The following is a 13,461-nucleotide window of genomic DNA, read 5'->3' on the forward strand; positions in this document are numbered from 1 at the left end:
GTTGCTCTTGCTGTGGTTTCAAACGCTCCGCTCTTCTGTTAACTTCCAGGTTCCCCTTATTATTATAGTGCCGCATCCCGGGGCTCCGCCCCTCCCACTGCTGCCACTGCCTATGACCGCCACTAGTTACCATGGCAACCCAATTAAACTGCAGGACCATGGCCACGGCCTCCATATCGTACCAGTCTGAATGGCGTTAAGGTCAGAGGGATTGAAGATGGCTACGCGATCTTCAGTTTCACGGGGCCGAGATCGGATTAGGAGGGTCAAGCAACAGCGGGTTTCCCCCCCAGACATCGACTATACCCCCCTCACGCAACATCAACACTAAGGCTCTCATTCTCTAAATCACTGAACAATGACTGAACTATTTCCTGAAAGACTTTGAAAGATTCTACAAAAATATATATATTATACAAGATATAAAACAAGACGAACCGTGTGAAGAAATACCAAGTAACAATTGATGTGTTGTTGTTTTTTTGTTTTCGTTCTCTCTTTAAATCAATCAATACATTCCTTTACATACTGTATTTAGTATCACTAACAGATCACACACACACACACACACACACACACACACACAAGGTTGCCTGAGGCCTTTAACGTAATTTGCCCTCGTCCTACACCATTTCACTAGTGTCTTACCTCTCACGGACAGAACAGCGACGTGTCAGCTGAGCAGAAAACTGCAGTATTGCTCCATTTTCTGTCAAACAGACAAGTGTAACAGTTTTAGAAGCCATCTCTGACTCGTGGTATGAAATTACCAACATGATTTAACATTTTCTGTGATACACAATCAAAATGGGGGAAAAGAAAATAGAAAAAAAAAGAAAAACAGGTCAGACACTGAAGAAGACGTTAACTGTTGCTGTATATGACCTGAAAAGAAAACCGTATATTAAATTATTGTTTTGGTTTAGCTGATGGTTTGTGTGCGTGTGTACATTTGTGTGTCATACCTTTTCGGGATATTCCATTTTATCATGTGTAATGTCTAATATCATGATCGGTGCCGCTCTTTTCTTGTTTGCACTATTTTGCATTACTGGATTTATAAGTACAATTGAATCTTCAAAAGTTTGTCAGATTACATGCTCTATTTAAGCAAAAAGGTCAACTCGAATTGACAAAGTAACTGCAACACTGGACAAGAATACACTTGCTATAAGCTAGAAACTAGTATATGCCTTTTTTGTCCTTCAGTGTGGATTATTTAAAAAAAAAGTCCGCAAAAGAACCATTTTTGTATCGTGTAACTGAGACAGATTGACTCTGGCTGGCTCAGTACCAAAGTAATCATTAGCAGTCAATTGTACAACAAGTTCAACAAATGCCTTACAGCTTTTTTAATTTCATTTTTTTAAGGTTTGGCTATGGTCCTGAGAGGTAGACATGCATGTAACCCTTCTGTGTGGATTAACAAACGTTTATCCACCGAGGACAGAAATGGAAATGGTCCATACATACGCTCCTGGAAATGTAAAGTGAATGTACTTTATACCACGTTTGCCAAAGACTTAGTTTGATATTTAATATTTTATTTGCTGTATCTGTCAATAAAACAGTATTATGTTCTAATAGTAGTCAATACTGATTGTATGTGGTAATGTTGAACAAAAAGGAAAAGATCCATCATAGCCCCACAGCAATGTACTCAAAAAAGGTGAATTCTGTTACTCAAAGGTATGTCATTTGCAACAAACTGCTGCTTTGTAGAATGATTTGTGTATAGTATGAAAACAATTCTTCTATGTATATAAGATCACCTACATTACACCATTGCAGTATCGTACTAATTTACTGATTCCATTTGTAGATATGAGAATTGAAAGAAAAAAAAGATTGACATTACATTTGTGTCTTCAATGTGTTGTGCTTTGCAGAGACGTGCAACAAAAAGTTTGAAACCCGTCCTGCGTCGGTGGGTGGGTTTCAGATGCTATCACCACATGTGCGGCTGTTTGTATGTTTGTTTTGATTCACTTTTACTTAACTTGTTCATACTGTTTAAGTCTCTATGCAAATCAAGTAAATGGTATTCTGTATTCTCCTTTACTACTGCATTCAATTTTACCCTTCATTTTAAATGATCCCTAAATCCTGTATAGAGGATAAGCCTGTAGAAATGAACAAATACATTTCACATGCCTGGTTTTGTGGATTGTTTTTGTACTTTGAACCTTCCTGTACAATTCAATACAAGACTTCAGAATTCTGAATTTTTTTGGCAATATTAAGTTATTTTACTACAGGAGCAGATTATTCAAAATTCATAGCATGCAAATGGAGGAAAAAGTCAACAAATATAACTATACATTAATGTACACACAGGACAAGTTCTAATTCAATCAATACAAAAATAAAAATACAATTATTTGGGTCTTCTTTATTATTATTTCAGCTACCAAGTTAAACTATTGTCCCACTTAGAATGAAGAGATTGTTACCCACTCACTGCAATCCACATTTGTTTGTGGCTTTTGGAAACATGTTCTTGACAGAATTCATTTTAAAACAAGCCAACAGCAGCAGAGCAGAAACAGAGACAATTCTCCTCTCCTTTCGTTAAAATAATGCAAAATACTGTATGTATCACAAACGTAATTTGTTGTGGGCAAAAAAAAAAAATTTTTTTAAATATGTAACAAAAAGCAACATGGCCTCAGCCATTACCTTTATTCCACCTCTGTCCAGTTCTTTTTTTTTTTTTTTGTGCATATGAGAAATACATTTTTTGTATGTCAGCCTGTGACCGTAGTGGTGATTATTAACCCTTTCATGAAAGATTCCTTCAAGGATATGCTGAGCTGCAAGACATTTATCGTGTAGTAATACTAGTTATGAACGTATCATCATTTGTTTAGTTAGTGAAGAACAAATAAAATTACACATTGACTGAGTGTTTAAAGAAGTGAGGCTAGAATACAAGGAATTCAAAATATGAAAAAATATTGAAACCATATATATATTAGAAAATGGTATATATATATATATATATATATACAGTATATACTGTTTGTATAGTATATACAACATACTACAATATACAATATCAATTAATGATATTTTAAAAATGTGTATATAAAATTAAAATGATATTACAATTGATATTATATATAATATAAAAAAACAAAATGTATACATATATACAAATTATGGGTGGGCGATATGGCAAAAATATCATATCACGATTTTTTTTTTTCAAAGTGGGCAAAGATAAAAATCTGTCATTATTTTATCTTTGTTATTAAAAATGAGAACAAAAATACACATTACAAATACACATAATATACAAATAAAACACCTATTGTACCTGTTTTATTTTCACGTACAATAGGTGTATTTAGCAGGAGCATTCAAGAAATTGAATGAACAAATATAAAAATAAAACACTATATATTGATTCCTATTAAAGCAACTGTATTAAAGTTTTTCAGTCAAGAGTAGTGAGTGATTTTTCTCTTTGTGTTTTGTTGTTTTATTAACATTAAAGGAATAGTTCACCCAAAAATGAAAATAGTGTTTTATTTTCATACCATCATTTACTCACTCAAAAGTTGTTTTAAACCTGAATGAGTTTCTTTCTTCTGCTAAACATAAATGCTATTTTGAAGAACGTGGAAAGCCAAACAGTTGCTGGTCCACAGTGACTTCTATAGTATTTTTTCCTACTATCAAATTTAATGTGGACCAGCAACTGTTTAGTTACCCAAATTCTTCAAAATATCTTCTTTTGTGTTCAGCACAAGAAAGAAATTAATACAGGCTTGGGACAATGCGAGTGAGTAAATAATGACAGAAGTAAAATTTTAGGGTGAACTATCCCTTTAATGACAGTCAACAGCATGTGTAGTACTGTCTCTTTAAGAGCTGCATGCATCTAATATACAGGCACGTATCAGTTTTTCTCTCAACTGTTTACTTTCATTTTAGACATAACTAACTGAGTCTATATGTAAACCTTGTGTGTTTTGACAGTATTAGCGCAAAAGATAACTTAGTCCAGTAATCAGGCGCTGTTTGACAGGCTTTTTAGTGCGCGCGCTTCATGTGTATGTGCTCAGAAAAAGCGCACGTCAGAACAGCGGGCGAATGAAACGTTTAACGGGTGTTCTGACAAATAATGCTAGGCCCTAACAATCAGATTATGCTACCAACACTGTATTTATCCTACTGTAAGGGTAGGTTTAGGTTTGGGGTAGGTGTACATGTTAATAAAGCCTCACACCTTATTAATATCATGCTCGAAGCTAAATCTGATAGGTAGCACTTTTCGCTATCGAATTATGCTACCATCTGTTTTAATGGGAGGTAGCAAAATCTGACAGGGTAGCACAAATCGTCAGAACACCGGCAAGGCTTTAAAGCAGATGCAAATAATGTACTTCTGAGTAGGGAATAAGTGCAGTGTCCCGTGAGAGTAACTCTACCACTGAGTTAACACTGATGTGAATGTATGTCGCATTGTACAGTATATTGAGACGGAGGCACCAGAACTGTAACAGATAGAATGCGCGCTGTAGCACGATACTACGATATTTCTTCAAAAGCAGATCGTGGAGACATTTTTATCGTCCACGATCAAAAATCGTCATATCGCACACCCCTAATACAAATAATACATAGTTTTTTAACCATTTTCTAACATTTATTTAATATCAAATAAATTCTAAGTAGGCTAATAAATGAATTCTATCATAATTTTTTATCATATAAAAATCGTCATATCGCACACCCCTAATACAAATATATTTATACATTGTTTTTTAACCAATTTTCTAACATGTATTTAATATAAAATTAATTATAAGTAGGCTAATAAATTAATTCTATCATAATTTTTTATCATATATATATATATATATATATATATATCTTCAAATATGTTCTTTTTTTCTTTTTTTTGTAAATTGATTTTACATATAAGTAAATACTTTTTAAAAACAACATACATATATGCATTGATTTTCACACAAGTGGATGTTTAAGGCAGAAAGAAACAGCGGGAAGCAAACATGCAAGTTCAATCGGGGAAGAACGAGAGGAAAGAGAATCTTAGCGAGAGTGAAAGTGTAAGCAAGGAAAAGGAAAAGTGGAGGAACGGAAGCAGAGAGAAGGAGTCACAGTGAGGGTGTAAAACAGAGTGTGGACTATTTAATGATGCATTGGGTTCCCTCCGCAGCTGACTGCTGCCTGCAGCAGCTCTCCTCCTGCCCAAGCAGACAATCCTACCCTGCTGTAATTCAATTTTTCTGCCTATTGTTTATTTCATAGCTCCCCTGTGAAGCATCAAAAGCTGCTGTTCTGTCAGCCTTTTACTGTCGTATATGTTTGTCATTCAGCCCTTGTTAAAATAACGAAAAAGGCCTGCCTCTGTTCTTCCCCCAGCTGAGAATTCCCAGTGGTAAAATTATTCCATTTAGATGGAAACTTTTTTGTCACTCCCCTGTCTAAATTGGCATATCTGCTTCTTTTGCTGGAACCAATAAACTGTGAACCCGGATGCATCTGTCAATCAGGCTCATCTTTACTTTAGCATGCCAGATGACAACAGGGGAGATGGGAAAAAAAGCAGCAGAATGGAATCAGCTGATTGGCTCTCATCAGCAAGGCATTACAAAAAGCACCTGTCATCCTCTCGGCTCCTCAAACACTGCGAGGGGCCCGAGCTCAGTACTGCTGGAGGCAACTATACGAACAATTGCATGATGGTTTATTCTCATTCTCAACTGAAATTTGAGGTTACGTGAACTGCTTTTGGAAAGCGAACTTCAAATTCCAAAGTTTATATGTTTACACTTTATATAAAGGCATTATATGATACTGTGCATAGAACACACTTTTTGGAACTTGTGAGATGAAATAAAACTCTCATTAAATAAACTTAAAGCCTTTAACAATTTCTCATAGTATTATACACTTTAATTAGTAAAATGCAACACTCAGTCCTAAAAGAAACTCCATGAATCCTACAGAAACGCTCATGTAAACGCTATTATCTGACAGTCTAGAACGGCTCTATGACTGTATTGCGCTGGTTTTACAAGAATAACCTGATCACTGACATAGAAACATACACATTACCAAGAAACAGGCCAGCGTGACATCGCCTGCATCTCATCAAGCATTAGTCACATTGGTAATCGCACGGAAAATGTGCCCATGTAGTTCTATGTAAATTTCCTACAAACAATAAAGATTTGTAGACACTGAGGCTTGAATGGGGAGAAAACGGCATCATCTGTCATGGGGTGTCACACTGGAGAGAGAAGGAGCACCAGAGGAGTTGCACTGGACACCACTCACTGATAAGTCCTGTCAGCCATCTATGTGCTCGTCATCATCACTGCTGTCATATTTGATGCTGGGGAGGGGAAAGGCCAAACTGGGGCTGTCAATCAAATGCACCTCATTAGGAACACCTCTAATTATGAAATGTTCTAAGATGTCTGGGAATGGAGTCTTTCTTAGGTACTGTATGCCATCAAGACAGTGTAGTTTGGGAGATGACAAGAACCGATTTTCCACGCTGCTTAAGAACAGGGTATATGTAGAATGTAGATAAATCAGGCTGCTAATATATGGCCATTAAAAACTACCAAAAAAAAACTTGCAAACAAATTAAACTATTGGGACTTACATTTGCTCTACATGTATTTAATTTTTATTCTCAATTTTGTTTTTTTACATGCCCTGTTCCTATCTGAAACATTTGTGAGTGTAATCATCTGAATATCTGTGAATTTTGTCATATATATATACATAAAGGCAAAAATGTGTTAAATGTTTAACTCCATTACACAGATTTTTTTTAAAAGTCTGAATTAAGTCAAGTCAGGTCAAATTCATATGTTCTTCATATCCTCATGCCTTATGATCTCATTTAGCAGATTAGAGATGGCCAATAAAAGCCGATAGTTTGCATTTTGCAATGATACAAGCAGTTGAGATATACTGTATATAGTATACAGTATATAATCCCATACAAGTATACTGCAAGTATGTGGATAAATTTGGACATACTTTCATACTATACATAGCTGGTCAATACTATAGTTACATTTTCTGGAAGAAAAAAAAACAAGTAGTTGAGATTTGCTATATAGTATATATTGCTTTATGTGATTGTACTGATTGTCCTGTATATATCCAACTTCATATATAGAGCTGTACGATAATACAGTTTACGAGATTTTCTATATAGCATATACTGCTTTACATGAGTATATTCTATGTAATTAACACAGTGTGTTTCAATTTGTATTTAACACAACTGCTTTAATGAAAGTGGCAGTGATGGGAACGGAAAACCACTTTTCCCAGCATCACTGCAGTGGCTGTGGTGCTCAGACGCTGTCTTGATGGCTGCGTTGTGATTATGAGGTCATTTTTACCCAAGCTGTGTGAGCCCATCCAAGAGACGCTTACATAAGTTGGTGAGCGTCCTAATGAGCAAGCACTGATTGATTTTGCTTTGCGCCGTGTGGGTGGCACTCAGGGCTACCAGGTTCGGCCTTTGCACCAAACAGCGGGGTGGTTTTATTAGTTGTATTATTAGCATAGAAATCTTACAGAAGCTCGTCTGATCAGAGACCCTATGCCTCAAAATCTGGCCACTTCCATCGGCAGCCAAATCTCATTTTCTTTCAGTGGCTAAATGATCGCTTCTAATGGCCATTGTGCAAGACATTATGTAATTAAGCACTAACGCAATCTGCTTCTCCATGCGATTATGTCACCTAGCCCGTAAGGAAACGAGAAATCGGACTGCCTAGAGGGGAGAGATTTCCTCTGACCTGACCGTCCAATCAAGTGGAGATCTTCTGAAAGCCTACAAAGGCCCTACCTAAGGGGGTTTGTGTGTTTGCAACCCCAGGGCACCCTTAACGTCCGAGAGAGAGGCTAAAACAACACACACAATCCACCCTCTAGAGTCCTCAAGACTCCATGCGGAGGCTCATCTCGCCCGTTAAGTGTCTGAGTATAGAGAAAGCGAGCGAGACAGAGACGGAGAAAGACAGAAAAAAGGAGAGAAAGTGAAGAAGCACCAACCCCCAACGTCCCTCCTAACCCCAACCTCCCCCTGGCTCAGTGTTCCTCTCTACACCCCCTCCCCAACACCCAGTCACTGTCAGGCCAAACACATGATGAATTGCCCTGTCAACAGAATTCATTCAGGGACCAATTAATTCAGCAGAAATGAACTAGAACCATCAGTCGCTGAAAAACTCAGTGCAAAGAGAGCAAAGTAGCTTACTTTGGAAAAGAGAGAGAGAGAGCCGGAGGAGGAAGCCACGGAGAGAAGGGAGAAAAAGAGCGAGCGAGAGAGGTAGAAAGAAAGAGAGAGTGCGTGGTGGAAGTTAGTCTGACAGAAATTGGTCATTTAATGCTTTAGCGCACTGGAGACAGCCCCTGTCATAGAAAAAGGCATGGCAGGGCTCCCCTGGTGCTTTATTTATTAATTATCCAAAGCAGCGAGGGGCATTTAACTGTCTCACTCCAGGCCTGTCAACCCCATTTCTTGTCATTTCCTCTCCATAAACAGATCCTTTAACACTGCACTCAGGTTAATAGAATAGAATCCCACCCCATCGTTTCGAATACTATAAACACTCTTTTATTGAAAAATAGCCTCTGATTCGTTATATATGTATATGGCCATTTCCATAGAGGAGGAATCTTTTACTCTACATGCTGATCGTTTCGATTTCATGATTAATCACAGGTCTGGGAAAACAGCAGGAATTATACACATAGCGGTAGGCTCACTTCCATACTATGAAGTATGTGAAAAGCAGTATGTCAAATGAGTATAGTATGTCTGAATACACAGGATTCATGAAACAGTATGTGAAAAATACCCAAATAACCTATCATACTGCTTCTGCGGAGAAAACTTCATTATTCCATGAGGCCACGGGAGCTGAGCAGCTGTCAGATTTAAAAAGTAAAAAAAAAAAACTTAAGTACTTCTCTAAAATGATGCCAACTGTGACATATTAAAATGTTATAGCAGATATAAGGAAGAATAAGATATTTTTGTTAAATATTTAAATGTTTTTAAGAATACCACATTGTGAAATTGTAATATATTATAACAAAACTCGGTGAATATGCAAATACAAGTTGTCATATGAACATCACAGTAATAGTTTAAGGCTCATTTAGAACCAGAAAATTATTCATGGTTCATTCAGGGAGTAAGTTGTTCTCTGGATGATTCACTTATTGAAAAAGCCTGATTCAAACCAAAACTTTTGGAGTTTGTTTAAGGAATCATAAGAGTGTTCATGAATATAGACAAATATAGACCCACACAAAGCGTTACTGAGTGTCGCCACTGTCAAATTCAGTCAAATTGCCGATCCTTTTAACCACAATCTGGAGCCCTCTAATTTATTCATACTACACACCTGCATACCTAAAAAACCGGAATTCATGAATGGTAGAGGAGTAATTTATACAGTAGAAAATTTCAAATATTGCATTTAGTTCCCTTTCAGTCAGTCACGTTCGACGTTACGTCAGTCGTGACTGACGAATTGGGATCTCGCCCGAGAGCCCAATCACCTTCGAGTGTTAACTAAACAAGCCAATGACAGTTGGCGTGCGTGTTTCGCCACGCGCACCCCGCCCCGCAGCGCGTGCAAACGCACATCAGCTTTTCGCTTCGGAGCCGAGCCTTCTAGCAAGACAAATCTCCGCGAGTGTTTTGAAAAACAGCTGGCGTTGGTGTTACGGCGTGTCAGCGGGGGTTGCCATCCAGGCTGCTGAAACCTCGGCGAGCTGCAGCTTCCATTCTGCGGTCCGCCGCAACCTTCCCTGGGCACTTCAGCGCTCTCTCTAAAAGAGGGTTTTTCCTTCTAAAAGAGCAAATTCTAAAAGAGGGCTACTTCGGTTCATGGTCAGGGAGACCTGAGGATCACGGTGAGAGCTTCCCCGTCGAGTACGTCTCCGCGGGCCTCTCATTCCTCTAGCATGTCGCACCACCTGGTGTTCCCGGACGAGTGTGCTGGGTCCTCGGACAGGGCGGGGTCCAGCATCTTGTGCGGAGCACAGGCGGATGACAGGATGTCGATCGCTGCATCGGAGGGCGAGCTAGGCTCTGGAGATGAGGATTCGGCTGCGCTGCCTCAGTCAGGAAGAGTGGCGTTGCCCGAGTCAGATCCAGAGCTGACCGCTATGCTTTCCCGGGCCGCCGAGAGTGTCGGGCTGCACTGGAGGCCTCCTCCTTCTCCAATTCGTCAGTCACGACTGACGTAACGTCTCCGTTCCCTCCTTCAGGGAACGAGGGTTACACAAGTAACCGAGACGTTATTCATATATGATGTGACTGAAGAAATACCTAAATAAATGACTCACTGACTTTCAAATGAAATGCTTAATACATGAAAAACAAAAATTGAAAGTAGATCACAGCTTGATAATTAAATTTTCTTTTTCTTTGTGCACATTTCCAAAATTCGATTAGAATCAATTAGCACCTGTGGTATCCTGCCTATCAGAAAACATCATTACAGCAGCAGATTAGCCTAGGATGGGCTCTGAAGCAGCCCAAACTAATTATGGTTGTTGTGTGATTTTTGGCCTGGTGATCAAGAGACTGTTGCCTCATCCCATTGGTAATTATGATGTCCATATGGTCAATACAAAGCTATCTAAGCATGGGAAATACTATCAGTTTGACGTGGTCGCTGTCAAGCCAAAAGTTTGTTCTTCCCCATTGTGGAAGGTCTGATCAGAGGCTGAATTATTGATGGGGCCCTTTCTCTACTCGAGGCACTGGGACTCAGGCATCTGTGGAACACCCCATCTCAACCAGCAGGTTAGGAAATTTGAGGCTTTTTCCACCACCAGACTGAAAGCCCAGGTAGCTTGGATGGTCTTCCATAGCCGTCTCCTAGATGAAAAGATTGAGGACTGATCTGCCAAACAGTGGAGTCTATTTATTGCAGGTGTCCAATATGGAAGCACCACATGAGATCGTCTTATGGTTTATCTTCGCCATATGCAGAAGACATTACTACAGTCGACAACATAGAGATTATCAGGAAAACAACAGCATGGGATCAAGTCGTTTATGAGTTTAATGCAGTAATTTGAGAAATTGTTTTCCCAACAGAGTTCTCCATCTGATCTCGAGATCTGTCTGAACTCTAACTCCACTGGAACTTAACCAAAATCCCTTATCGCAGATCAAATGATGAGTGATCACCCACAGGCTCGCCAGTCTGAGTCTCAAGTCAGCACATTAGGCCCGGTTTAATTCTGGCTCCTCTACAGTCCACTCTGCTGAAAAAAATCGCTATTTATCACACCTTCAGTAAACCTGATAGACAACAGCGGCATGCAAGCTGAGTGAATCTGACAAATGAAATAGAGAAACTAACCGAGAAGAAAGAAGGTGCTTAGGTAAACTGTCTTTGCTGAAGTGCGCTCCTGACTGCGGCTCACTTGCCATGTTTAAAGTTGACTTGTTTTCTTAGGTAAGGTAAAGAGCCCGGCGGATGAGTGTGTCAGTAACTAAATGCGAAGCACTGAGGCCTTGAACGTGGGGATTGCTGACGGAGGGCACATATCAGATTGACTCTAAGTGACTGGCAAATGGACGAATGAATAAACTGGCATGGGAAATTTGGAGGGCACCAAAAATAAAGGCCTAGAAGTACAAAACAATACAGTATTATCAGTATAGATTTGAGCTAAATGACGATTCAATATGGATGTCATTCATTGCTATAATATTTTTGCTTTTAACACACAAGATGTATGGCTTAAAGGGATAGTTCACCCAAAAATGAAAATCTGATGTTTATCTGCTTACCCCCAGGGCATCCAAGATGTAGGTGACTTAGTTTCTTCAGTAGAACACAAACAAAGATTTTTAACTCAAACCGTTGTAGTCTGTCAGTCATATAATGGAAGTGAATGGGAATCAGCTTTGAGAGTCAAAAAAACATACACAAACAAAACCAAATTACACCCTGTGGCTCGTGACGACACATCGATGTGTAAAGACACAATACGGTTTCTGGCAGTATTGTGGCCCACTATTGTATTGTGGGTTGTTGTGGTGAAGAAACAAAGTCACCTACATCTTGGATGCCCTGGGGGTAAGCAGATAAACATCAAATTTCATTTTTGGGTGAACTATCCCTTTAATGTAAATTATTACCCTAATGCATGTTTTCCATACCCATATTCTTCTATTTATTTTATATTGCAGTAGACAGAATATATATAAATATATATATATATTGTTTCTTTATGCTTTGAAACCATGTACGATAAAATATTACAATGTAATATTTTATCGTACATAGTTTCAAAGCATAAAGAAACATTAAGACATTTTATTCCCGTGTGCTTTAATAATTCATGCAACAGAGGGTTACTCTCGAAAAATGATCACAGTCACTAGACTTCCTTCTATTTTAAGTGGTGTTACAAGGGCTACATTTCTTTAAATTCACTACACAAAGCTGAGTGGCTCATTTCTTAGCCTAATGTAAATGGAAGAAAAAAAACTGAACCGAGAGGAAGATAAGGAGATGTGCAGCAGAATATAATTAATTAAATGAGACTAATTAGGAACATGAGAGCAGGTGCCAGGCTATGGGCTGACAGCACAGACAGCAAGACAACATGAGAGACAGAGAGAGAGAGGACGAGAGAGAGGGGGGGAATACTCCGGTTAAGGGGTGTAACATGACAGGAAGAGGGACAAAACAACTTTCTGCATTTTGTCATGTGAAACCCCACAGGAATAGGTATGACAGAAACCATAGACCCCAGCACCATAGGGGTCTTTCCTTTGTTTGAGACAGATTATTTTTTTGGCAATTGGAAGTTTGCATAAGCGCAAGATTTTCCCCCCTAATTATTCCAGCATATGCTCAGCACTGGTGGCGGCATAAATTTCTCTTGCTCTCTCTGTCTCTCTCTCTCTTCTGCTGTAGCAGAGAATGGGTGAAGCATGTTTCCCCTCTGGAGAACTTAAGTGAGATTTCATATTTAAAAATCAAGATGACAAGACTTTCTTCCTTTCATGCCCACCTGTACTCACTGAAACACAGCGTGCTTCCAGCGCACCTGAATATGGAGATTATCATGGTATGATATTAATTTAATATTAATATTAAAATAAATGTATGATATTAAAATTAATTCTATTCTGTTCTGTTCTATTCTATTATGTTGCATAATTTTACAAGTATTATTTTATATTAATATAATCAAATCAAATCAACAATATGTACTGCAACAAAAAATATTTATTTATTGTTTGTTTGTTTGTTTGTGTGTGTGTGTGTGTGTGTGTGTGTGAACAAATGACTCCAAAGTCAGTCACAAAGCCAGGTTTATTAATAATAATCAAGTGCTAAGATTATCACAAAGATTTTGATGCACATCTTTCTTATTAAATCGTTGTATTCCACCTCGTACCGTTACAAC

General features: G+C 38.4%; 1 protein-coding gene across 12 annotated transcripts in view; it reads left to right on the plus strand.

Moving 5' to 3' along the window:
* LOC107668824 (paired box protein Pax-2a) overlaps window positions 1-656 on the plus strand; it is a 31,353-nt gene extending 30,697 nt beyond the window's left edge. For 7 of the 12 annotated variants that reach the window (XM_016460822.1, XM_016460826.1, XM_016460823.1 and 4 more), the window contains one exon: window positions 69-656. In XM_016460822.1, the coding sequence (XP_016316308.1) occupies window positions 69-190 (122 nt within the window). In that variant the 3' untranslated portion in view covers window positions 191-656. Of the gene's footprint in view, window positions 1-49 lie in introns of all 12 variants that reach the window. The other 5 variants (XM_016460827.1, XM_016460832.1, XM_016460824.1 and 2 more) reach the window with 1 other exon arrangement.
* The last annotated feature ends 12,805 nt before the right edge of the window (window positions 657-13,461 follow it).

Source organism: Sinocyclocheilus anshuiensis, unplaced genomic scaffold (assembly GCF_001515605.1).
Source record: "Sinocyclocheilus anshuiensis isolate Anshui unplaced genomic scaffold, SAMN03320099.WGS_v1.1 scaffold72, whole genome shotgun sequence".
NCBI lineage: Eukaryota > Metazoa > Chordata > Actinopteri > Cypriniformes > Cyprinidae > Sinocyclocheilus > Sinocyclocheilus anshuiensis.